This window comes from Tursiops truncatus, chromosome 8, assembly GCF_011762595.2.
Source record: "Tursiops truncatus isolate mTurTru1 chromosome 8, mTurTru1.mat.Y, whole genome shotgun sequence".
Lineage (NCBI taxonomy): Eukaryota > Metazoa > Chordata > Mammalia > Artiodactyla > Delphinidae > Tursiops > Tursiops truncatus.
Window position 1 is genome coordinate 22,297,910 of NC_047041.1, and position 27,293 is coordinate 22,325,202.

Genomic DNA, 27,293 nt, shown 5'->3' on the forward strand with positions numbered 1-27,293 from the left:
GCTGCTCACACCCACCAGGCCCTTGTGAACTGCTGGACTTCAGTCCTGGTCAAGCGAAGCTGACAGGGGTGTAGCCACCCAAAGGGAGAAAAGCTGATCTCTTCCAGTCATGAATAATCCACATCCACTCTTAGGAGCGCATTGGTGGGCAGACACTACTCTTTAGCACAACACTCCCGTCCTCTTGGCCCCCTCGGCCCCCTCCTTCCTTTCCAGGCAGGTGGGACGGATTGCTTGAGCAGTGAGTTTGGAGAGGAGCCGTGTACCCAGTCCTGTTCTCTGTCCACAGGAAGCACACATGACTGTCAGCTCCTCCATGCCCTAGTTCTGCTGAGGCAGGCCCGGGCTCCCACAGGAGAGGGGTGGCTGTCTCATTTGGGATTCGATATTAGGGAGTCCAGTTGCCTTAGGCATAAGCCTAGATTCCCAGCATTAGCTTCATCAATGATAAAGGTGATCTTGTGGGCTTCACCTGCTCATTCTTTTGCTTTAATTCTGAATTGATTTCACCCAGTGCTTTTTACTTTAAACTTTATGAGCGTGATTATCGTCCGGAGGCTTTGTGAAACCACAGATGCTGGCCCCACCCCCAGTGTCTGATTCTCAGGTCAGGGGTGGCGCCCAAAGACGTGCACCTCTCCCAAGTACACAGGTGAGGCTGCTGGACCGGGGACCACACTTACAGACCTAGGGGGCGCCAGAATGGGAGAAGGAGTTCTGTTTACTGGTCCTGTTAAACCCTAGAACTGAATGTTCTCAAGGCTATCTGGGTCAGCCGGGCGCCCTTCACTCAACTGGGGCCAGCAAACACTTGGGTCTGTATGAGTAATTCTCGCAAATCAGTGTCGTCTTCTAGCCCACAGCCTTGGGCAGGAACAAATGGTTATGGATTATATTCATTTCTGTTCTAAGTAAAACACAAGATGATTCAATGCCAGCCATAAATCAGCCCTGAAATGCGGATTTAAAAACAGAATCCAAGATGTGTGTGTGGTTCTCCTTTGATAAAACCTTGCAGAGTGCCGTGCACAAATCAGCATTTAACTGGGACTTCTTGTTAATGCTGAAGCTACTGCATTGAAAAAACTTTTCATTGAAATATAAAGTAAAAACATTTGCAGTTTAGTGGACAGTGTGAAGAATCTTCACAAAGTGAATGCATTAGTGGAATCAGCACAAGACCAGAAAGAGAACATTTCTTCCCTCCAGAGACCCTTGTGCTTCTCTGTTACTAGATGCTCCTCCAAGGGTAAGTGCTGTCTTGAATTCTAACAGGAGAGCTAGGTTTTACTACTATGTTCTTTATATAAACGCAGTCATTCTGCTCATACTCTTCAGTGAATGGTTTCTTTTACTCAACAGACTCATGGATTCTTAAAAATCATATGCGTCCAGTGTGCCTTGTTGCTTACCTCTCGGCACTTCACTCTGGCCCCTCTGGCCACTGTTATGGGGCTGTGCCCTGCTCACCACCGTGCATTCCTGGCCCGCCCTCACCTGTCACAGCTGGGCTTCTCACCCCCAGGTCTTCCCGCAGGCTCTTGTCCCCGTTTCCATTAGTCAGAATGGACGGGGCTCAAGCCTGGTCCCCTACAACGCCCAGGCCTCTGAGGCTCGTCCCTTGCTCTGTGTGCATCTGGGGCCACGTTGCTCCCCGCGTCTCTGCAGGCACCTGGTTTTCCCTGCACCGTGCAGAACACATGGTTTCTTAGGCACTGTCGCAGGCGGGTAGAGACTGGGGACCCCCATGTGGGCTTCCCACCACCTGCCCCGGTGTGACACGTGTCTCTTCTGTTCGTATTTCACTGGTCAGAAATAGTCACATGGCCCCTCTTAGCTCCAGGGGGCCTGGGAAAAGTAGGGGAGCCCAGGGAATATTTGGTGAGCGTCACTATCTCTGCTACGCTGTTCGGTTGGACTTTTCCAGGCCAGAGTCTGTCCTCCTTTGCCCTCGGGCACTCACCACGCTCCCTCTCCTCTGCATTATCCTACAATATTTATATTCTCTACACCACTGGTTCTCAACCAGGGCGATTTGCCTCTCAGGGGACATTTGATAATGCTTGGAGACTTTTTTGTTAGGATCTGCGGATGTGTATGAGATACTGGCATCTAGCAGGGAGGGACCAGGGATGCTGGTAAACATCCTACAGTGTGGTCCCTCAAAGAATCACCCAGCCCCAGGAGTGCCAGACCCCCCCTGCTGAGAGCCCCACTGTCCCTGCTGCTGCTTCCCTTGTGCACGGATCTTGCGTTACTCCCAGCAGATCACGACGGCGTGGGAAGACAGCCAGGCTGGACTGTGGCCTGTGGCCTGTCCCTTCGAGGGGGCCACTAAAAGAAATGAAGTAGGTGACCAGGGTATGGAGTGGTGGTGGAGAAAGAAGGGGACAGGAACAGTTTACCCAACCTCCTCCTCAAGGACAGCAGGTCTGGGTGGAGCCCCTCACCTGCAGACCCTCACTGCACACAGGGCAACACTGACCTCAGGGGCCCCTGAGAGGAGCCGGGGCCCTGGAACGTGAACACACAGACCTCTTGCACCCTGAACCTCTCGCATCTCTTTGGCACCACCTTTTTCCGGTGTGGTGGCTGGACCAAGGAGCCCATGTTAGCAAGTGTGAGTCATTACTCTTCCTGTCCTCACAGGGGACTGGCCTCTGTGGCCTGAAGTGAGACTCATTCTAATTCCAACTCTGCCATCTTCTGCTGTGTGAGTTTGGGTAACTCGTTTAACCTCTCTGGGCTTTACTTTCTATAAACAATAGAAAGTACTTTTTTTTTGGCTGTGTTGGGTCTTTGTTGCTGCATGTGGGCTCTCTCTAGTTGTGGTGAGTGGGGGCTACTCTTCGTTGCGGTGCACGGGCTTCTCATTGTCGTGGCTTCTCATTGTCGTGGCTTCTCTCTTGTTGCAGAGCATGGGCTCTAGGCGTGCAGGCTTCAGTAGTTGCAGCACGTGGGCTCTGTAGTTGTGGCTCACGGGCCCTAGAGCATGTGGACTTCAGTAGTTGTGGCATGCAGGGTCAGTAGCTGTGGCTTGTGGGCTCTAGAGCGCAGGCTTAGTAGTTGTGGCACATGGGCTTAGTTGCTCCATGGCATGTGGGATCTTCGCGGACCAGGGCTCGAACCCATGTCCCCTGCATTGGCAGGCAGATTTGTAACCACTGCACCACCAGGGAAGTCCCAGAAAGTACTTTTTATAAAAGAATAAATTGATTTTTACAACACATTTTTTTCTCCACAAATAAAGTCTGTTGGTCCTCAGAACCCATTTTTGGTTCCCTTTGGCTTAATTTAATGCAGCAGTGCTAGTCCTATCACCCTGGGGAGCCTGTTCACTTGGCCCAAAAGGTGACCTGAAGGTAGAAATGAAGAATTTGGGATGAGTGTCGAGGAGCATTTGTGCGTGACAATGGGGAACAAGGTCACCTGAGAGAAGGCGGCTCTTTCACTCATTCATCTGACAACTGTTTAGGATCATCCGCTGGGTCCCCCAGGCAGTGGTCTCAGAATGAGTGGTTGAAAGGGGTCCCTGGCCTCCCACTTCCCCTGGCACCAGGGCCAGGCCCAGTGGTGCCTCACTCGCCGATAATTCTTGGTAGAATTGGAAGCTGCAACTTTGTCCTCCAGGAAAGCTGCTCAAGCAGCAAGCCCAGCTGCTGTGCCTTATCCCACCAGCTACCTTTCCCATGTTCTGTCCTTGTCCTGAAGCCACCAGGAGTGGGGGGGGCGGGGGGGAGAGTGGGCTTTGGGAGGGCAGGGGGGGGCCTAGAGCCTACAGATGGCCACGTGGGGAGTGTTTGTACTCAGTCATCAAGTTCACTCTCACGTGTGCCCGTGGGTCCAAGGTGTGAGGTGACTAACAATGCCTGGGAGTAAAAGCTGCCCTTTTCTTCAGGCTCCTGCTGGGGATGCTGGAGCTGATGGAAAATGACTCTGCTGGGGCTTCCCTGGTGGTGCAGTGGTGAAGAATCTGCCTGCCAATGCAGGGGACACAGGTCCGAGCCCTGGTCTCGGAAGATCCCACATGCCACGGAGCAACTAAGCCCGTGCGCCACAACTACTGAGCCTCTGCTCTAGAGCCCATGTGCCACAACTACTGAGCCCACATGCCACAACTACTGAAGCTCACGCGCCCAGAGCCCATGCTCCGCAATAAGAGAAACCACCGCAGTGAGAAGCCCGCGCACCACAATGAAGAGTAGCCCCCGCCTGCCGCAACTAGAGGAAACCCGCGCACAGCAACGAAGACCAAACACAGCCCAAAATAAATAATTAATTAATTTTAAAAAAAGAAAGAAAATGACTCTGCTCTGGTAAATGTCACCCTCGTCTGTGTGGTGACCAGGCCTTGGACACCTCCCTTTCCTCGCTCTGTTGGGAGATGATAGCTCAGCTCTGGACTGCACAGCTGTGTCCTGACTTTGTCCATTGAAGGGTGAGAAACCCTTCAAATACACGTATCGTAACCCCAGGGCACAGAGCCCTTGACCCCACTGCCGGCCAAGCCCTGAGGCTCCAGCTCCCCGACCTCCTGTCCCCCCAGGACCAGGGCAGTGGAAGGGGCCAACCTCAAGTAGCTCATGGCTTCAGAGTTTGAACCTGCAGCCCCGCACCCCTGAGTGTGTGCAGCCTGGGTCCCAGCCACCACCTGAGCAGTGCTCACTCAGGTAGAGCCAGGCTCCCTCCCAGGTGATGCCTGCAATGTGATCTGTTCCTTCATCACACACGTATTGAGCAACCAAACATATCAAGCCCTTGCCTTCCTGGAATTCTGTTTCCAGCTGAGGAAGATGAGTAGTAAACATGCTACGTAGTGAGAAGGGCTGCGCAGAAATGGAGATGGGCCATGTCCCTGAGGGAGCGCCGGGGTTGCAGTTCTACTGGTGGTCAGGAAGGCCTCCCTGGGGAGGCGACACTGGAGTAGAAATTGAGAGAAGGATCCATGCAGGTAGCTGGAGGATAAACCAGGCAGAGGGAAGCACAAGTCAAAAGGCCCTGAGATAGGAGGGTGCCTAGTTTTGTAGCTATAGAAGTAGCTAGAAGGCCAGTGCAGGGGCTGCAGTCCCACAGAGCAGAGCCAGGGTGATCATGGTGCTATTTGTTGTCCAAGAAGTGGCCTGGGGAGTGGGTGACAAGGGAGGATGGGACCTGCCATCCCAGAGGTGATGGGAGAGCGTGCCAGCTGGGAGCAGCCTCAGTTCTGGCCCACAGATTCTGGAAGGTGCAGTGCGGGAGGAGCAAGTCCAGGCCCAAAGCTGGAGGTGTTCAGGAAGTCCTTGGCCATATTGAGGGGACCGGGTGTAGTCTGACCTGGCTGCCACACAGAATGATGGGACCCGAAGGACAAGGCACATCTACACATTTGACCTCAAATTTTGCAACTGGGTAGCTTTCGTCAAGAGCGGTGTGCAGAAGCCTAAGGATAAAGGGTGCCCTAGGGAGGGTTTTCGGTAGGGAAGTGACTGTCTCTATTTATAATATATATACAGAATATTCTGGCTGCTCTGTGGAGAGCAGGTTTGTGGGCAAAAGTGGAATTGGGACGATGAGGCCTTAATGTTCTAGAGAGAATTTATAGGCCAGGGAACTGACATTTGCTGGGCAGCCGCTCTGGGCCAGCGCAGGACTTTAGGGTGTGGCATTAGTCGCTACTCTGCCTCAGGCGCAGGATTTTACTGTCATGAAGGCCCACGCCGCAAAGCCCTTGTCAGCATCACCCGCATAAAGGGCCCAGTTTGATTGGGCTTCAGAGGCGTGTCCAGCCGTCCTCCGCTCCCGCCCACTGAACGGGCCTTGTTTCCACCCTCAGGAGGGCGGGCAGGCAATTGCAGCCAGCAGTCTCCCCATTGCCGACCTTCCCATCGTTTCAGCCTTCTCCCCAAGATCGTGATCCTGTGTAAAAATCTTCAGTACTTCTACTGGCCCAGGTATTGCCTGTTTGTGGGGACCTCAAACACGAATGGCTTCAGGAGCCAGGCATGACCTGATTAGGGGGTGCGGCCCTGGCAGGAGGCGGTCAGTGGAAAGCACCACAAGAAAGCTGTGCCCACGCGTGTGCATCCGGCATCCCACCAGGCTCGCGCCCCCCACTGGCCATTCTCAGTTTAAAGGCCCCCACCCTGAGTGTCTACAAGCTGGCCTCCCGTTCTCCTCTCCATGAACTCAGTCCTTCGGCCGCTCTGAACCTCTCTGTTTCTGTCCTCGGAAGTTGCTCTGTCACGTCTCCCCGCCCGGTCAGTTTCTTCTGACTTTTACATTTTCTGCTTCCCCAAAGCAGTCGACCTCTGGGACCCAGGTGCAAGGCTGCTTTCTTTGTGAAGCTTTCCTGTCTGCTGGGAGGTTGTCCAGGTGGAGGAGCCTGCAGGACACAGCCCAGAGGAATGAAAGCACTTGTAGTACACACTTTGCAGGGTCAGTGGTCACGGTGGGTGTTGGGGGACAGAGGTGCACTGGATATCACTGTGACGGGGGCTCTGAATATTGTAAGGAGTTCTGGCTGCGTCACACAGGAAGTGTGTGCGTGTCGGGTGTGGGCCTTCAAGGGCTTCTAAAGTGCTGGTTAACTCTGGTCTGGCTACAGGGAGGGGGTGGATCTGAGGGGGGCCACATAGAGAGGCCGACCAGGGAAGCGGGGTTACTAGAGGCTGAGCCAGCACAGTGGGGAGGCTGGGCAGGAGGTGATGAAGTGAGATCTGGAAAGGGTGGCATGGAGGCCTTGCAGAGCTGCTGTGTGTGCCCTGCAAGCTTTTGGGGGTGGTGGGGGAGGCAGAGGGAGGCTGGGGCCAGGCTCAGGGCTCTGGCTGGAAAGGGAATTCACATCTTTCAGCCACTATTATGTCCCAGGTTCTAGTTCTTATTTGATTATACTGACACCTCTGGAAGGTGGGTAAAAAGATCCCCCTTTTTAATAGAGGAAGTAGCTGAGCCGCCTCGAGATTAAGGACCTGCTCAGGGTTGTAAGTGTGGCAACGGGGCACTACGTTGGCAGCCAGGTCTGTGTGTCTCCAAAGCTGCTGCTCTGCCCACGCCTACCCTCCCCGCACCTTCCCGCCCAGGACTTAGCGCCGCTGTTCCCCAGGCCAGAGTGGCTGGACTCTCACCATTCCCTCTCGCTGGTTCCCTCCACCCAGCTCTCTGTGCTGTTAGCGTCTGTGCTTTGCCCCAGGCCCTAGGCACAGTATTACTGCCAACTACAAGTTTTTGCTTTACAACCCAAAAGACCCAATGTGTCTCAAAACTATTTCATTTCCCCTGGGACCGTACAGTTAGCCTCCGAAATGTTGGGTCTCTCGAGGGGAGGGCCGTGTGGACAGAACTTACCGGTGGTAGCTGGGGAGGTGTTGCACTTTGAACCCAGGCAGAGCAGGGGAAATTGTCTTGTGCCTCCCATTCAGCAAAGGAGGCTCAGCAAGGCAGTCTGATGACACTGCTACCTGTTTAAGTGAATACACAGACCTGCAAGATGGGCCGCAACTTTGGAACCACACCCACAGGGCTCCCCAGGACCTGAGCAAGCGGGCTGTGGCGACTGCCCTCTAACTTCTGCTCGGGCCGCTAGAGCTGGGTTGCTCTATCCTTGAATGCACATATATTTTAACGACAGAACTAGAGCCTGTGGCTAGATTCAAAGGTTCCCTGAACCTTCCCTTTAACCACCTGGCATTTCCCACTCCCAATCTGGGAAGTGGCATCAGAATTCTGTATATTAAATTGTTCGAGGTATGGGGGGGGATCTTTCAGAGCCAGTCACCATCCTCTTCTTTCTTCTTTCCCCAGGCCCACGGCTACCTGGTGATCTCAGTCCCCAGGCAAACTCTGGCTGGGGAGGGTGAGGGGGCAGAGCTGAGGATGCTCACCTTTCTGGGTGACTCAGAAGCAGGAAGAGAGGGCAGGGCGTGTGAAGGCAAGAGCTCTGCTCCAGGGCCCGTAAGAGCCTGGGACTGGTGGCCCTATCACCCACGCTGCCCCTTGGGCCGGTGGCCTCGTCCAGGCCCTCTCTCGCCCCTCCCACAGCTCCCCGCCTGCCCGAGCTCCACATAATCCATGAAGTTGATCTTGGACTAGGAAGTGCATTTTTCTCCACCCCCCTCCCTGGGATTTCAGACTCAAGCAGCAGTAAGCGGCAGCTTGCAGCAAGTAACAGTGAGCGGTAGCTGGAAGCAAGAGCTTAGTTCCAGGACCGGGAGTCCTAACAACTAGACCACAGGGGCCAGCAGCTAGGGCCTGGATCTCTAGTTCTTGCCTGCCTTGTCAAGAATGAATTCAGGCGAGGAGGCAGAAAGTAAAGAGAAAAGTAAAAAGTTTATTGGAAAAGCAGAGTACATGCGGAAAGACACACGGGTGAACTCAGAGAGAGTGGCTCCTTTGGGAAGTTTAAGTCCTTTATAAGGGGGCATTTTCTCGGGCCTTCGTCTCCCTTCTGGCCAGTCATCTTGCTTTGTCCGCGAGCCACCGCCCCCCGCCCCCATTTGTCTCAGGACCCTCCCCTTAGGTGCGCACGCACCTCTCAGCCAAGGTGGATCCCGATGTGTAGGCGTCTGAGAGAGGCAAGAGTCACCACGGCCTGGAGTTGTTCCCTGACCCCCAAGGAGTCTTTCTGCGCATGTGTAGTGTCTCCCTTGCACCAAGGAGGGGGGAAGCGGAGATCCTTTGATCCTTTACTCAAACAAGGTTTTGCCCCTCTTTATTCTCGCCATGACTGTTATCTTAAGGTGTCTACCAGAGACAAAGCTTGGCTATTTACCCTGTCTCTCTGTCCTTGCTTCTATCTCAAGAGAGCAAACAGGAGGCTGATTTTAAATGTCTGACCTGGAGCCCACCTACCTCCTGTGTCAGGAAATGCAAGCAGGGGCCTAGTTCTAAGTGTCCGGCCTGAAGCCCACTTTTCCTGCCTCATGAAATGTAAATAGAAGGCCAGTTGTAAACGTCTAACCTGGAGCCCATCTATCTCCTGCCTCACCTGCTTTATAATTTACAGCATTGTAACGTGTGCTGCCTTCACAACTGTGCAAGGTGCTTTGTCATGCTCTCGTTAATTTGGTAACAGACAAAGCAAACCAATAAATCTCTGGAGTTTATTGAATGGCATTTCATGTACTTACAAAATTGTATTTGCCATCTCCCTTACTCTTTTCATATGCGTATTTGAAACAATTATTGAAATGAATGATAATTACATCTTTGGAGAGTGGAGGGGGAGCGGAGAGCTTTGAAGGCTGAGGTGGTGACAAAATCTGTGCCCGGGACTCGAGTGTCTGGTGCCAGCGGCCCGAGGGTGGAGGGCGCCCTGTGCTCTTGAGCCTAGCCGCTCCGGCCTCGGGACCAGAGCGCGGGAGGCCAGGGGTCGGGCGGACCGGAAGTGCATAGCAATATTTTATTTCCCCTTCTTTCAGTATTCTGTCCCTCATCTGGCTCTCCTGGGGACCTGGGGAGGGAATTTGTTCAACCACCTAATTAAACTTTTCTGTTTCTAATCTCATGCTGAATTTGTGCAAATAGAAAGCATGGGAAATGCAAATGGCAGCTGCCTCACATAAAAGGTGCTGTGTGTGCAGAGGGCATTGTCAGGAGTCTGAAAGCTAAATGGGGCTTCTCAAAAGACACCCGCGAAGGGCTCTGTGCACGACTGGAAACATTAGAAATGAATGTACTGCCTTTTACTCTCGAGGCCTACAAAGAGCTCTGAGGAGTGAAGGCAGGGGTCCAGACTGTAAAACAGCTTCCTTCCACCACAGAACCCATTAGTCTTGCTCATTGGAGAGGCTGCAGGTCTGTGTGCTGAGCCTGGCAGCTAGCTTGGGTCCTGGGCCAGGGCTGTCCTCACAGACCTCCGGACAGGCAGCTCTCTGGGTAAACTTCCTTCCCACGCAAGAGCCATCTTTGTCATTAAGCTACACGAACGAACGTGGAAGGTGGCCGGGGTCGGGGGGGGGTTCTAGTGAAGCAGAGGAGCAAAAGTTCTAGTTCAGTTTTCCGGGCCTTGTCCTGCCCCCAGGTAAGTCAGCATGTTTAAGAATGTGCAGCTACAGTGCCGCTGGTGATCATTCCTCAGACCCAAATTCTAATAAAATACACACCAAGGATGATCATGGGCCCATTCCTATTACTGTCTTCCAGCAGAGTAAAGAGAAAAAAGGATTTTGGAAGCATGCAGAGAGGCATTTGCCTTTGAGCAAGTGCTTTAAAGTCAGTCTTCTCATTTCTAAAATAGGGATCATGCCTATTTCATGGGATTTTAGTTTACCTTATCCATAGTTAATCTAAAACCTTCACATGTGAGTGGTCTCCCCACCAGCCCTATCTCTCCAACTTTAAGAGCAGCAGTTAGTTATAAACCAGGAGGAAATAAGTTGAAAACAATCACCCAATTTCATCTGACACCTCCCTGGAAATGTGCATCATCCACCTGAGACCACAGAGCACCGGCTTCTCTGTCCAGACTGGCTTTGCAGATTCTGATAGTGAGGGACCAACATCCCCTTCCACTCAGGTCAGGGGAGAGGGGTGCACACAGGTCTGCCGAGTGTCATCTTCAGGAGCAAAACTGGAGCTCAGAGGGGGGTCAGTCATGCAGCCCACAGCCTACTGAACTGTGAGCTTCTGGAAAGGTGGACTTCTGTCTTATCATTGTTATTTTTCTTATTCCATTTATTTCCCCATTAAGATATTATACCCTTGAGCCAAGAAGGGCCTAACAACAGGGGTAGCAAGGACATTGGGTGCCAAGAACTCTTTAAAATGTCACTCCTGAAAGGCCTGTGGGCATGGAATATATATTACACTGATGGCTAAAATCCAACTCCTCTGCAACATAACGTATAGATAGGAAGGCTCTCATGAAAACATCTGAAAACGACTATGTATAAGCACCTCGCGTTCACCTAACAATGGCTGTAGTTTATTAAATGCACACTATGGATCTACCTGTTCACAGGGTTGACTCATTTAGTCTTAACAAACCTAGGGTTTGGGCCATTATTACCTCCGTAACTTGCCTGTCTCTGCCTGTAGGATGTGTGCAGTGGGATCAAGCCTCCAGAGGCTGTATTCTTAATGCCCAGGTTGATGGTTGCATGTAGAGAGAAATACATTTTTTTAAAAGGTTCCTTTAAAGATCTTAAAAGAAAGCCTTCTTTAAACTGTTGAAAGACTAAAAAAAATCCTTATAAAAGCCTTAAAACACCAAATGAACATCATTAACTCAAAAACAGCATCAAAGACTGAGGGCATAAATGCTATAAAGTACATACTTTAACTAATGAGAGGCCCAACTAGAGGCATTTTGTTTTGTTTTGAATAAATTCACCATTGCAGTTGCTTTTTACAGTCTCCTCTTCCCAAACGTTACTTGATTCATCAATGTGTATGAATCCTTCCTCTTTAGACAAAGGTACTTACTAGGTGGGGGAGAAATAAACTATTAGCTCTAGTCAGCACTGTAGCCTAATCTCATATTCTCCAATATTCTGAGCTCAGATTCTCCCACCTAATACTTCTTGTGGATCTGCTGAGTTCCCTGCCAACCACAGCTGAACATCAATAATCAAATCTGCTGACAAAGTGGAAATAAGTTACCTAGATGCATAAGACCCCAGTTAAACAGTTTAAGTGGGAAAAAAGAGAATACCCGACTATGGCAAATAGCAACTTTAGGAAAAAAAATAGTAAGAAAAGCAAAAGTCTGAAAAGCATCGAGGGAAAGAGATCTGTCATCTGAAATAAAATGGTTTCTTCTACACTGACACAGGACATGAGTATGTTAAAGCATGCAGATCGTGAGATCATTTCAGAATTGTGACCATATCTGAAATGGAAAATTCCTAGGAGGTCACAAAAGAAACGAAGTGAACCTATTGGGGGCAGCATTAGTAAGATACTAAACTTGATTCATGCAAGGAGAGATGCAGAAACTAGAAAGATCTATAAAACAAAGACTCACTGATGGAAATGATTAGAACCGTAAGGTAGGACTAGTTGTCTTTGGCATTTAATTTCGATTTTCATATGAATTAATTACGGTTCTAACATAACCATTGATACTGAATGTGTGCTTGTCCTACAGAGGACGCCTGTGTCACTAGCCACTGAACGCAGGGAGGCCAGCCGTGGGACTAGGGAAGGACGCTTTTACTTATGTGGTGTCTGTGCTGCTGCATGTCCAGTTTTTCATGAAACAAAAACAAACCACCATAAGAAAAGTGAATTTTTTAATGTTTTTTCTCAGTGGCAGAATCACATAGCTGTTTTTATTCGGATTTCCAGTAGGTCTAAAATACCGCTTTTTGGAGTTGTAAAAATCCCATTACACAAACACACAGAACAGGCATAGGATAAATAGAATCACATCAGTTTATCAGACGGTTGCTCTAAACATATTCTTTGTCTTATTTTCTTATAAGAAAAGTTTGAAGGATCAAATTGGAACTTGTACGCTCAGCAAACAACTCTGGTTTGGGAGGAGAAAACCTAGAAGGAAAAGATAAAAGCAGTAACTGGGTTCACTGGCAATGCCGTGTCCACATCTCTGCGGAAGTGTGCATGTGTGTATTAGCTGGGACGTTTATAATTTCCAAAAACTTTAGGAAATCTAAAACATATTCTTTATAAAAACAAATCATTGCTCTTCAATGTCTTTTTCCCTTGAGGCACAAGCTCCTTCAAGAAAGGGGTCAAAAGCTTTAATGAATAATTTGTTATTCACCTGAAATATCTGGACAGAAAATTGGCAAATTGGGTACATGGTTTAAAAAATTTTACACATTCTATAAAATTGAATTGAAACATGCACAGACTTTTTTTTTTTTTTTTTTTTTTTACTGCCCAATTGTCAAGTGGTCAAAACCTTAAATTGTTTTTAAATCCTTTAAAGACTAAAGACCTTAGGGAAAAAGCTGCTTCCAACACACGAAAGTGTTATTATAACGGAAGCAGAAAGCAGGTGAACAGAAGGCATTAAAGAAAAAAAATTAACCATTTAAAACAGTAAACACCTGTTAAAAGCTAGAGTTATATTCCAATCCTAAAAGAAAGTATAATTACTTAAGTGGATGGCAATGTTCAAAACTTTACTGTTCCGGTGGAAATGATATTACGATGTTAACACAATTTATGAAGCACTGTGAATGAACATGCTCAGTGGTGTGTACTCCAATGAATTTAAAAATCACACAGGATAATGTTAAGAATATCATTCACCAAGGACAGTCCTAAAGTGTCTTAAAAAAATCTATACTAAAGGTTTGGACAGAGAAAGCAGGGATACACTTTGTTTCCTATAAAGAGAGTCACAATACAGCAAGTGCACTCACAATTACACTAGTCACAATTTTTAATTTTACAGAATAAAGTTACAGTATGTAAACTTACAATATATTGATCTACTTTAAAACCATTTTTGATCTGTCATTTTTTAGAAATCAAAAACTAGCAGAAAAATGTAACTGATAAATGCAGTCTTTACAATATTTTATGGCCAATTATATGCTAATTTTCAAAACACAACAGAATTTTTGGTCCATTAGGCCCTTAAAAAAACAAAAGGCAGGTAAGGATTCCCATTTATCAGTAGAAATAGAAAGGTCATGAAAAAACTCCAATAATTATTACAACATCTTTTTACACAATGCTTTTTTTGGGTGGTTAAACACAAGAAATATCTCTAATAAATAATGGGTGTGACCAGGCAAAAAACATAAGTGGATTAAGATGCTTTCATATGTGACTGTCTCACAAATCTTTCGAAGGCCATCAATAACGGATTTTCTTTGAATGCCAACTAAAATATAATTATTATTTCTTACGTTAACATATTTCAGGATTTACTGCTTAACATGCCTGTTTTTCTCCCTCTAGGGCAGGAATCAGCAAACTATGGCCCACAGGCCAAATCGGGCCTGCCGCCCCTTTCTGTAAAATAAAGTTTCATTGGCATACAGCCACACTCATTCACTTATATATTTTCTGTGGCTGCTTTTACACCATAAGGGCAGAGGTGAGTGGTTTATAGAGACCATATGATTCTCAAAGCCCTGGATTATTTACTATCCCATCCTTTACAGAAAAAGCTTGTCAACCCTTGCCATAGGGGGTTTCCCAGAGCAATCTAAAATAACGCATATGTTTCTCTACTTTTATGAACACTCTGCTTTCTCTTCTTCAAATGCACGTGTGTAGTTCATGTATTTTATACTTCATTTTATTTGTTGGTGTATACCAAAGAAGCTCAACATCCCAGCTGAGTTCCCATGTTTAACATATTTGGAACATAACTGATCTCTCTGGCCATAACCTGTTTGATTCCAGGTCACTCAGGAATTTTCCAGGAGTTGGAGGATAATAAAATGGATGAGCCACATCTAACAGAATGGCCGGGAAACTGTACATCTTATTTTATCTTGAATAAGGAAGTTGAATAGCAAAAAGAATAATAAAAACCAAATATCCCTTAGGGTATATGCCATTAAGTCAGGGGAAAAACAGCTCAAGCGTTTTCAAAACACACACAAACATATCCAGGGCCATCTTCCCACCTATTACAAACTAATGACTACAACATAGAGTATATTTGTTTTATAAATATATTACTGTCTATATACATATAGATACGTCCATAAAAGACATGTTAAATAATTATCTGTATAAGCAATACTACTTTAAGTTTTTTTTGTGTGTTTTAAAATTACACATTCTATTAAAATTATCAAAATAATTCTTTAAAAATACCAGGAATAAAGCCAGTAAAGAGTTGCTTTCCATTCAAGTGGTTCTAAATCTTATCATTGGTCATCCAGACTCCAGACTTGGTTGTCCATAACTCAAAGAAACAGTTTAATTAAGGAAAACTTAGCCATCAAAAGCGTAACATTCTCCCATTTTTAATACTTCTTAACAAATATGTATGCATGTATGTATATATATATATAAAAACACTCTTTTTAGTTATATTACATATTCTCATAAATGAATTTTCATAAAAACACAAAGTTCAAGTTTCTACCAGTATCAAATATTTTATACTGGTGTGCATTTCTTTCAAATGTTTAGGTCAATGACAAACTCTATGAGGATACAGTGATCACAAAAAGGAAATTGAAAACTTAGATGTCACATGCAAGAAAGGAGGAAATACTAAGGGCCAGAATTTGGCCAGTTGGGTACTACTCCCTCTGTACTAAGACACAGAGACAACAAACCGGCTAGTTACTGTGTAAAACAGTCAACTGTCAATTATTCAGGGGCAGAATATTCCAATCTGAATCCTCCTCTTCTATCAGTTGACCACTTCTACTACTTACTAACATTCCTCTCTCCGGTTATTTGTTAGCAAGTCTGAAGATACGATTAAGGTGAAAGTTTTGGCTAAAATGAAGTTTTGGGATCAGCTCTGAATTTAATTAATGATGGATCCTTTTACTTATTGCTTTAGATAATTAAGAAATTGCTGCATCTAAAGTCAGCCAAATATCTCATTCTTAAGCTCTGAAAGCAACATCGGTGCTTCAAAAAAAAAGCGCGGGTGGGGTGGGACAAATTTCCTGTTGACATAAGAAAACTATTTCTTAACTCACAGTCACCTACACTGCAGGATTTCAGCGTGACTATTCAGAGCTATTCACGTCAGGCCACGTGGCGGCAAGCCCCACTGTTTTTTCATAGTCTAAAATCCGGAAAGCAATGAGAGCTACTTAGCTACAGACATGAGGAGGTCAAATTAAAGGGTGTGTTACACATTTCACCGAAGACCTCATTTAAAGAAATTTCATAAAATTTGGCAGAATCTTCAAATAATTCAAATGCAAAAATTAAGAAAATGGAAGCAAAACCTACTTGTACAATTTAAAAATGATTTCATACTAAAAAAAAAAGCAAGCTTAGAATAAGACTGAGATGAAAGGTACTCCACGTTTGTAACTCTACTTTTGGCACTGGGTTAGCATCTACATTAAACTTGTTACAGAGAGTGACCGACAAAATCAGGAGAACGATTTCACAAGTGAGCAGGTCGCTCAGAGGACGCCTCGGTGGGTCCATGCGGCCGTGCCCGTATCCTCTGCGGGCGCAGCGAGGGGCACCTCACCTAGCAGGCGGCAGCAGCGACTGTGAACCCCACTTTCCTGAATTAGGTTTGCTGAACATGGTTCAGATTATTGGATATGTCAATATGCACAATGCCTTTTAGAAGCATTTACTGTAACCCAAATCCTACTTCATGCGACACACAGTGTCACACGAGTAGTGAAAATGTTGTCCTAGTCAAAGGTGCTTGGACGTTATTTTCAGGCAGCATTTTACCTTTATTTTAAGTTAAGTTCACGCTAGATAAGTTTTAGGAGAAAGAAAATGCCAATAAATTCATTTAATATATTTTAATATATAAAACTAAGACAGACACTTTTATTTACCTAAATTGTTTTTATTTTCTACCCTATTCTAGACCTCAATTTTACTTTAAAAATTTGTATTTAAATAAGGGATAAAATGTTGCCCAAAAGTCTAATCATAGTTACACATCTGTGTTTTAACTAGATCTACAAATCAAAATAGTTCTTATAGTTAAAAAGATACAATTTGTATCAACAGTAAAAGGTACTTTCTGGTTTTTCAGGGCTTTACTTCAAACTGTAGCAGGTAGAATAATAAGGATAACCAGGGCATCTAGGCACACTCCAGAAACAGATCGGAATGCGTCTGTTACACTAAGTAAAACTCAAAAACTGGAGGCAGCGGTGAAGTCGTGTCAGTCACACAATTGTCTGCCACTGATTGCATCATCTCTCTTCTAACCAGCGACAGAAACGAATCCACGCTCAGCAAAACCCATGACTTTGAAACCAGAAATATCCCTTACTAATACGAGAACAGACTTTAGTCTGTATCTAAAACTACACTATTTGTGGCAAGAATCTGGCCTTAATAATATAACAGGCCCCCCCAAAAAACTACCTTCAGGAAAATGGAAAATATACAGTATTTTACAAAAATTTTAAGTTACCATTTACAACTCCTGCATCACCATTTCTATAGTGCAGTATCAATAAATGTTGCATATCCTCAACACATAAAACCACCTCAGGCCAGCCTTGATAAATAGCAGGAAAGCTAAAGGGTATATTAAATATAAAAGTTGCATTGAGAATAATTAGATTCGTTAAAAACAGGCAAGTACTGCAAAAGGGTTATTTTATCCAGTATTGTGCCCCAAAACAAAAAGACAAACACATTAAAAAATACAGGTTAATGGAAGTCTAGGAATTCAATTCCATTTCTACTGTCCAGAAGCACATCATAGCTGGATAACAAAGCTCTAAACTGTAACAGTTGATGGCTTTTGCCTTTTTTATAAAAAAAAAAAATGGAAACAATTTTTTCCATTGATTGCATCTGCTTTCCTTTAAATCAACCATATTAAATTAACAAATTACTTAACACAGAAAATCCAAACGAAAATAAAACAACGAAAAGTGCCATACTGTAAATCATTCTAATATATACTGTTACCCATTTCAACATAAACTGGTAACTTTCATTTTGTTTAAAATATAAAGTCAGTGCTGTAGTATATCTTTGTTTCTATAAATAATGATTATAGCACAAAGAAGCCCACTTTCCCCAAATAAAAATAACTTAAAAAGCTGTAAAAGATTCCAATTATGCTTGGCTTGAAAAAATAGTTTGCTAGGTCTAGTCAAATGTTCAACATTCTAAAGGTATTGTAATTGCTTGCAATTGATAGACAAACACCAAGTTAATAAAACATGAAACAAGGATAAAAAGTGCTGCATATAAACCCCTGATGCACCAAAGATTAATATCAAAGATCACAGATACATCTAATAAATCAAACTGGAAAAATCTCCAGCCAAGGATATAGCTTTAAAAAGGAAATGTTAAAAAAAAGTTTGAATGTAAAGCAATCCCGTGATACTTCCACTATGTGGGGCTATACATACAGATTCCATGATACAGTATTTCACATAAATGGATACTATATAACCTCCTTGCTGAGAAGGAGATCACATGTGCTATTGTAGCAAACCTCCCTCAGCATTTGAGCTGAACAAAAAACTACTAAACACCACAAAGATGCATCATCTTTCAATAACCCAGCTGTGATTTCTCCACTAAAATGGCTGCAGCCAGCTGCTGGGCGTCTGTCATGTGAGGGTTCCTTTTCATGACAATTCTCACAAGGTCAGGTGGGAAGATGTTGCACAAGTTGATATAAATCTTTTCTCGGCTGTCTTGGTACCTGGGGGGGTCTTGCGGCACTCCGCAGTACGGGATGCGCCAGGTGGGCTCCGGCTGCTCAGGGAGGCTCTGGAAGGTGAACTGCTCGTAACACGGCTGCGTGGAGGTGTCAGGCAAAGAATAAGTCTGCCGGTAGCCGTACACATCGATCCCGTAGCTCTGCCTATCCCAGCTTCCCAGCCCTTCCTGGCGGGTGTAAGGCTTTCTTTGTCTGGAAGGAGAACTGTCATACAGCCGAGAGTCAGAAATGCTGTCTATTCTCGTGGCCACCAAGGACCGCCCCAGGTGTGGTGCCTTCGAGTGCGCTGAACTCGGAGGAGACGGGTAATCGCCAGGATAGCTGGACCGGGCCCCCACGGCGGCGTGCTGCAGGTGCACGGCCAGGTGTGGGAGGGGAGGTTTGTGATGGTACTTTGGTTCTTCGTGACTGTAACTCTGCACTCTGGTTAAGGGGTCGTGGAAATTCTGCAGGAAGGGCTGAGAATTAAGGCGGCTGTGAGGGTGCATGTGTTGACACTTCAGATTCTCCTCCAGCTGCGGGTCAGGAGAACTGACATAGGAGCGGTCACTGTACCCCACATACGAGTCACTGCTCCCGCAGCTCATGCTCCCTTCACTGCTGCAGTCAGAGGCGACAGAGCTTATCCTATAGTCTGTGTCTAAGGAGAAACGCCTTTCAGGACTTCGTGGGCCTGAGATACTCAGATTTGAATATGCATTCAACATGGAATAATATCCGATGTCGACAGGCGAGTCACATTTTGGATACTGTTCATAAGGCATTGGCGTTCCATGATTTTTGGTTGCCATCAACATTGGAGGATATTGTCCCTGTGATCTTTGATCCTGAGGTGGGAAATGAACTCCAGATGGAAGGCCATTGCTTAAAGATGTAGTGCTTTGGGGTTTTGCGGTAGAAGTAGCCGGTATACTAACTAAGGAAGGTACAGACCTGGTTTCCAGTTTGTTTTTGGTGGGAAGCTTTTCCTCTAGGTCTTGGTAGACTTGAGTCCTTATGCTTGGATCCGATTGCCTCTTTGGAGCACCTCGCTTAACATCGGAAGTGCTGTCGGCTTTAGTGCTGCAGGGGACACTGTTGCTTTTCACCAGTCCTCCTTCATTTGCAGTTTTGGCTGCTGTGTTTCTAGACATGGCACGCAGTTCATCAGCCACTGACCGCTGAGGCTGACTGCCCCTTTCTGGATGATAATATTTGCACTTGTGTCCATAGGTACACTTCTTTCCTGTGAAGAGTAAAATCAGTTAGGCAAAGGGCCATTCATTCCATCAGACCCTGGACACCCAGTGTGGCACTGCTCTTTTAACGTGAAGAAGAAACAAGGGCAGAAATGAGAGCTGTGCTCACTGCTACTCCGCTACTTGTTTCTGAGAAATGCCGCCTTTCAGTCTTCCCCCGTCGGCACTATCAAGAGCAATAAGAAAGTTGGCTGAATGAGTAACAATCACCTCCAGAGTTTTGGTTAATACCCTGTGTCCTTAATTCCTACCTGCCTCTTCTCTTCCACTATGACTCTGCAATCAGTAGGACATTCTGTTTTGCAGAACATAATGTACTGCCGTGATGTGAAAAAACCAAGCTAATCTGATGTGTAGCTAGATGAAAGAACTCCAAATTTTTATCTACCTGAAAACTTACTTCATGTAGAGTTAACCAAAACCATGTTTTAATTCAGGGAAATGCATATGTGTTGAACCCAGCTAGGTAAAAATAATAATTTTTTCACATAGACTTTCTTAAATTTAATTACATTCAAAAGAACCACATACTATATGCCATCCAAATTTATTTTTAACAGCAAAAGTTTAACAATATATTGTGTTCTAAAGGCATGTATTAAATACTCATAAAGAAAGTTACCATATGGACAAGGCTGCTTTTTGTGTTCAGGAACAATAGGTTTCTTCCTCAGAAAATTATCCAGGCTTGGACCATGTCTGCCAAGAGGGTCATCTGGGGGCATGAACCTGTCATGGATATAATACAAAATTATACCTAAGTAGGAGGCTGACAATTTAATTCTAAAGACAGAGTGTAAAGATTATTCACCCCAAGGTATTTTTTTGAAATTTTAATCCAAGTATTTTGATTCAACATTTATAGGATAGGGACTTCCCTTGTGGCGCAGTGGATAAGAATCCGCCTGCCAATGCAGGGCACACGGGTTTGAGCCCTGGTCCGGGAAGATCCCACATGCCGCGGAGCAACTAAGCCCACGCGCCACAACTACTGAGCCTGTGCTCTAGAGCCTGTGAGCCAAAACTACTGAGCCTGTGTGCCACAACTGCTGAAGCCTGCGCGCCTAAAGCCCATGCTCTGTAACAAGAGAAGCCGCCGCAGTGAGAAGCCTGCGCACCACAACGAAGAGTAGCCCCAGCTCGCCACAACTAGAGAAAGCCTGCATGCAGCAACGAAGACCCAACACAGCCAAAAATAAATGAATAAATTTAAAAAGATAATAAAACATTGATAGGATAAAAAAACAGTACAGGAAGTTTTCTTTTCTTAATGAAAACAAAATTAAAATGTTTCAAGCTGAACCTGTATTTGTTTTAATTCAAGTAAGTTTTGAGCCTACCATGTTCTAATTAATTCTTCCTTTTCTTAGTCTTGGAATTTTGTAAGGACTTTAGAAAATGACTACAATGACATTTTAGGAGAAGTTTTATGAACATTAATCTTGTGAAGCAATATGAGGCAGGTGGGCGCCAGCAGGATCAGCTGAGGGACAGAAGGGAGAGGTGGGAGAGAGGAACGGGAAGACTGAAACTACCCAAACATCTAGTACATGTTGGACACCCTGCACACGTCACTACATCTCATCCTCACAATTTACCCTTGAAGTGTTAGTTCCACGTTACAGATGAATACACTTTTCTAATCTAGGCTTAGATGAATTGAGTATTTTTATCTCTGTTCACATGGCCTAGTCAAGATTCAATTTGTCTAATTCCACATTCATTCTCTGCCCCCTATAATAAGGTGCTTCTCAGCTGAGATAGAAAAAAATCTTACGGAAATAAACTTATTATTTTGGATTGATTGTCCAATGGAAGCAAGAATTCATGGCATGAATACTGTAACAAGGTTATGATTGCAGTTTGACTACTAGTTATGTCACTGTTTGAACATGAAATAAACCAAGTGTTTACCCATAAAATGTGAATAATGTTTGAACTATTAAGGGAGTGTCAACATGCCTGAGTAATAACACTTAGCAACTATGATGTTTAAGATTATTATAAAAACAATATGGCAACACGAAAAGTTTAAAAATAGAAGACAAAATCACTCAATCCTACAATCTTAACACAATTATTTTCCAGTTACGTGTTGCATTTTAGTCATTTTCCTGTATGTACATATCACTTTACAAACACAGATGTAATTTTATGCTTTGTCTTTTTAACATAAATATTTTTCCATGTTTCTTAACAGCTTTCATAATCATAATTCTGAATAGCTGAATAATATTCCACTAGGAGATGTATTGCAATTTAATTGTTTTCTCTATAGTAACTTTAGTTGCCTTTGAAGTCTTGCAATTATAAATATACAGAAATGAACATATTTGGGCTTCCTTTTTTCCTCATTATATACTCTAAGAAATGAGATTATTGGTTTGAGAGGGTATTTTTTTTTTTTTTTTTTTTTTTTTTGTGGTACGCGGACCTCTCACTCTTGTGACCTCTCCCGTTGCGGAGAACAGGCTCTGGACGCGCAGGCTCAGTGGCCATGGCTCACAGGCCCAGCCGCTCCGCGAAGGTCCAGGGATCTTCCTGGACCGGGGCAGAACCCGTGTCCCCTGCATCGGCATAAGGCATACGCAAAAAAGTTTTTTAATTTTATGAATTAAATGGGTGAAAAAATATACTCTTCGTAGATTTAGTTTGCATTTTTGATGATCAACAGGTGAGCCTTTCCCACATATTTGTAAATACAGTTGACCCTTGGAAAACATGGGTTTGAACTGTGTGGGTGAACTGATCCTTGGGTACTTATTTCTCAGGAGACAATCTTGTTCATGTCATCTGTCCATTCATCAACTTAATCGTGACTAGTCTTATATTGCTTTAAATTTTTAAAAATCATATATTTCAAAAATCGTATATTGAAGTAAGTTCTCAATGCTCTAAGTCGATTTCAAAAGGCAGGGTTCTAGCGGTCAGTATGTTCTACATCTGCATCCTCTGAAGATGGCCAGTCTCCCTGTGTCAGTTACTCCCAGTCACTCAGCCGCAGAAGACCTGCTCTGCTAGTCACTTATGGGGAAGGGCAGCCGGCGACTCACACAGGGCCTCCCGAGGCAGGACTCTGCCGTTTTCTTACTCTCACTGAGGATTAGTGGGGACATCAGTGGTTGGAAGAAACTGTCTTAGGTCTGGTCAGTGGCAAAGAGAGAGGGCTTCTGTAGCAGCTGCCCAGGGATAGTTATATTTTCAGGGAAGCAGTGTTACTGTAAGTAAGTGGTTTTACTTACTTGTCATTGACAAATGAATACATTAATAGTCGCTCATCTATGAACTTTTTCCATTCTGGTTTCTCATTTGCCAAATCCCTGTAGTTATCATTGGATACAATTATACCATCCGACTCAAACGCCAGCTTCACGATGAACCTGTCATCATAGCACACCACTCGCCTCCCCTGCACTCTCCGGGACGGTGTGAACACCAGGATTTTCTCCTTCTCTAATTTGCGTAGAACTTCTTGATCTGCAGGAATAATCAGGGTAGAATTTCAGTAATAAGTACATACAAAACACATCTCGCAACCTTCATACAAAGTGAGTGTTTATAACATGAACTGGATACCTGTAACCACTTAACTAGGGATTATGATTTACAGTTTGTAGATGTAGCAAATTTGTAACTCCCAGTAATAGTTTTTCTTCAGGATTTTCAATAAAAAAGGTTTAAAAAATAGCCAAAAAAGTGAACCTGAAAAACATGAAAAGTTTAAAAGCATAAAACCTGAACATGACTGAGCAAATTCTGATTTTCATTACATAAAGCTTTTGCTTGATAGCTGGAGCCCGCAGCTCTACACTGTGAACCAACTTCTCACACATCCCTAGCACTACGCCATCCTAATGAAGCAGGTGTGTTGGGTTCCGGTGTGAGCAACAGATTCTTTCCCCCAAATTTGTTTATTCTGTAGTGCTCGTTTTCTAACTAGTGGATGTGATGGTGGGAGAGTTTGAAAAGTAGAAGAGGTGGAGGTAGCAAAGGGAAGAGTCTTAAGATGCAGAAGGTTCAAAAAGGAAGCAGGCAGTGAGGTCAGAACTGTTGTTCTGGACATGGCTATTCTGCATTCTGTGTCCTTTCCTGTGATGCAGGTGCTAACAAAGGCCAGCAGTCTTGTGGGGCTGGACTGAGTGAATAAGAAATTAGAAGTGATTATATGGGGAAAACAGACATTGATTAAATATGGACAGGTAGGGGAATGCCCATTTTCTCTTTGGTGGGCACACTCTTTCAGTACTTTCTAATTCTACTGACTTGTTAGTGGTTTTTAAAAAAAAAAAGGTGCCAGAACTCATATTTTGATTAATGATAAAATTCTCTCCTCACCATGCCTTCCTTCCTACCTTTGCTTTTCCACTCCCTGACTTCCCACCCCTGTAAATTCTGGCACAGAGTGCTGGGTATAAGCTGACAGATGTCATGAATTTTTTAAAACAAAGGCTCACTTCTCCTCAATGCTTATTAACTGGAGTTACTAATTAAAAAAAAAATCTCTCTTTTCAGCAGATGATCACTACATGCCTACTCTATGGTATGTGCTGTCTAAGTGTCAATGGCCCTCAAGATGAAGAACACTTTCTCCTCAAGGAGGCCTCAAGTTATTGGGCCGGACGAGCCTGTAAACTGGGAGAGCAGGGGCTGTGATCGCCACAAGAGAAGTATGAGCAGGGTGCGGGGGGAGGGGGAAGGAAGAGTGACATGGGTCAGCTTGGCATACAGACTTCATGACGTTCCAGACAAATGAGTTCATTAAGACCAGAACTTTGGTTTAGGAAAGCAGCAGAGTAGAAGTGGAAGAAATATGAATGTCAAAGTCAGCAACTCGTGGATAAATCTCAGGTTCTGCCACTTTCTCTATCTGGCAATCGTGGTCTTATTGAACCTGCTCTGTCATGTCCTCAAATGCAGATTGTAGGCCATGAGGAGTCAATGAGTTATCACATGTAAAAGCACCTAGTAGAGTGCTGGGCAAGCTCTCAATAAACACTGTGTCCTTCAACTTGATTTTGCCTAATAGATGCGTGTAATTATTGATCTCTTTTGAAAATCTTTTGAAAATCACAGAAAACCAATACAAAATCAAAAGCCCAGTCTCAGCCACAGGATTTGCCATATTATAGTTATTTTGTGTGCCCCCTAACAAACACTTTGAGGGCAGGTGGCTCACTTATCTGTGTGCCCATCAGCACTCAGCACAAGGACATATTAGCACATCAGTAGATCCTCAATAAATGTCTGTGAAAGGAATATGTAAGCTACTTAAAGATGTGTATTTTGAGGGCTTCCAGTTTATTCACTGTCCATGTTCATGCATAATCCGTGGCCCTTTATTTGTGTTTACTTGTATAGGATATGCCTGGATCCTGGAAGCGACTGGAGGAGTGAGGTGGTGGCCTAATAGTCATCACCATCTTGCTTAATTTGCATTTCTTTACCAGCTAAGGAGGTTAAAAGGACACTAATTAGGAAGAAAATTAGTGCTAATTAATTGGGATAAATAGTCCTAACCTAAATAAATATGAAGTCAGTCTAGCTGGTAAGCTAACTGAATCTCTAGTTCCTAGCACAGTACCTGATACATAGCCTCGTGCTTGCTTGTTAAATATTTATTCAATCAATGGAAGCCTGGCTAACGCGCTAGTTTGAATCTATACTGAGGACTTTAAAATATTTCTTATCAAGTTTCTTTTTTGGTATGGTGAAAACAGACTGGACTATTCAATTTACCAGGCATTATCTGGTTGAGGGTTTTAGTCAAAAGAATTATTACCTGGGGGAGAAAACACCTAACAACCTCTGATTACAGTGGTACACATTTTACAAAGTAAACTGCATACTGATGAGTTCCAGAGACCTGGCGTGCTGGTATTTTAAAAATTAAACTCAGCCACATCTCACACTGAGTAGTACCATTTTCCCTTCTTGATCTCATATTCCTTTCACACTCAAGAAGCTTTCATTTACGTGTTTAAACATTGTTTTTTCTTTTTCAGTTTATCTTTTCCCTGATTATTAACGTATTGTAGTTTCCTGTAAAAAATTGGGAAAGTAAGAAAAAGTAAGAAGTAGGGAGAAAATAAGAGATCATAAGGACATGACCCAGAGGCAATTACTGTTAATATTTTGGCATATTTCCTTCTAATCATTTTCTGTGTATTTTTTCCTTCTATACACGTGTATATATGTATGTATGTATGTATATGTGCACACACACACAATAACAAAGGCTGCCTTTTACGTAAGATAGCACTTCCTGAGATCATTAAAAATTCTGCCTAAATATTCTAATACTACATATTCTATCATATAGATATATACTTATTTATTGAGCCATTCTTCTAATGAATGTATGTTTTTCTTCCATTTTTTTTTCTAACTAATATTGTACTGGATGTATTTGTGGTCTAAAATCTTTGCCTGTACCTCTGTTTATTTTCTGCGGAATTATTCCTAGAAGGGGAACTAGTAGATCGAAGTATTTACACTTTAAGATCAAACTTTTCCTGAAAGGTTGTAATGATCTACATTTCCACATCAGTATAGGAGTAACTCCCTCCGGGCACTGAGTATTATCAGTTTTTAAATCCCTGCTAATTTGATGGGTAAAAAATAACAGTTTTTAAAATATTCATTTCTTTTTTTTTTCATTTTTTTTTTCATTTCTTTAATTACTAATGAGGTTGAACACTTTTTCGTCTTATCTGGCACTTGCATTCTTCCGTGAACTGTCTATTCCTACTACGTTACCAATTATATACTGTTTTATCAGTGTGTAGGAGCTCTTTATATGTTCAGGACATGGATTCTTTGTTTATTTGTTGTACTTTTTCTTAAGCAAATAAAAAAATTTTCTCACTGTTAAGAGAACGTCCCAAAATACAGAAGTTTGATCCAATTAAATCTATCTTTCCTTTCACAATTTCTTCTAAAATTTTAATTTTAGAAAGGTCTTCCCCAGCCACTCAAAGACTATTTATAATCTCTAATGGAGATTTTTGACAATTAATTCTTCAACCATCTGCATTATATGGTGTAAGATAAGGATCTAAATATGTATATTTTTTCCAAAGAGTTATCCAATGTCTTGGTACGGCCAACTGAATTATGCCCACCCCTCCCATGCTACAGTTTATATAGGCTAGGGTCTGATTCCATGGCTCTGAGTTCCACCATAACTTGTCTATGGATTCTCATTCTAATTTAATAAAATTTAATAATTATAGATAAAAATAAAATAATCTTCCCTTGGGGTACATGGTGGGTGGTCACTCCATTTGTTTTTATTTTTATTGGAGTATAGTTGCTTTACAAGGTTGTGTTAGTTTCTACTGTACAGCAAAGTGAATCAGCTATACATATACATATATCCCCTCTTTTTTTGATTTCCTCCCCATTTAGGTCACCACAGAGCACTGAGTAGAGTTCCCTGTTATACAGGAGGTTCTCATTAGTTATCTATTTTATACATAGTATCATAGTGTATATATGTCAATCCCAATCTCCTAATTCATTCCACCCCCCACTTCCCCCTTGGTATCCATATGTTTGTTCTCTATGTCTGTGTCTCTATTTCTGCTTTGTAAATAAGATTGTCTATACCATTGGTCTCAGATTCCACATATATGCGTTAATATATATTTGCTTTTCTCTTTCTGACTTACTTCACTCTGTATAACAGTCTCTAGGTCCATCCCCGCCTCTACAAATGATCCAATTGCGTTCCTTTTTATGGCTGAGTAATATTCCATTGTATATATGTACTACATCTTTATCCATTC

General features: G+C 43.9%; 1 protein-coding gene across 3 annotated transcripts in view; it reads right to left on the minus strand.

The window, feature by feature from the left end:
- Positions 1 to 12,192: 12,192 nt before the first annotated feature.
- Positions 12,193 to 27,293, minus strand: part of ZC3H12C (zinc finger CCCH-type containing 12C) — a 70,232-nt gene continuing 55,131 nt past the window's right edge. For all 3 annotated transcript variants that reach the window (XM_073808233.1, XM_019941928.3, XM_073808235.1), the window contains 3 exons: positions 22,749 to 22,983; positions 20,129 to 20,235; positions 12,193 to 19,493 (listed from right to left, as the gene is read on the minus strand). In XM_073808233.1, the coding sequence (XP_073664334.1) occupies positions 18,097 to 19,493; positions 20,129 to 20,235; positions 22,749 to 22,983 (1,739 nt within the window). In that variant the 3' untranslated portion in view covers positions 12,193 to 18,096. The remainder of the gene's footprint in view (positions 19,494 to 20,128; positions 20,236 to 22,748; positions 22,984 to 27,293) is intronic.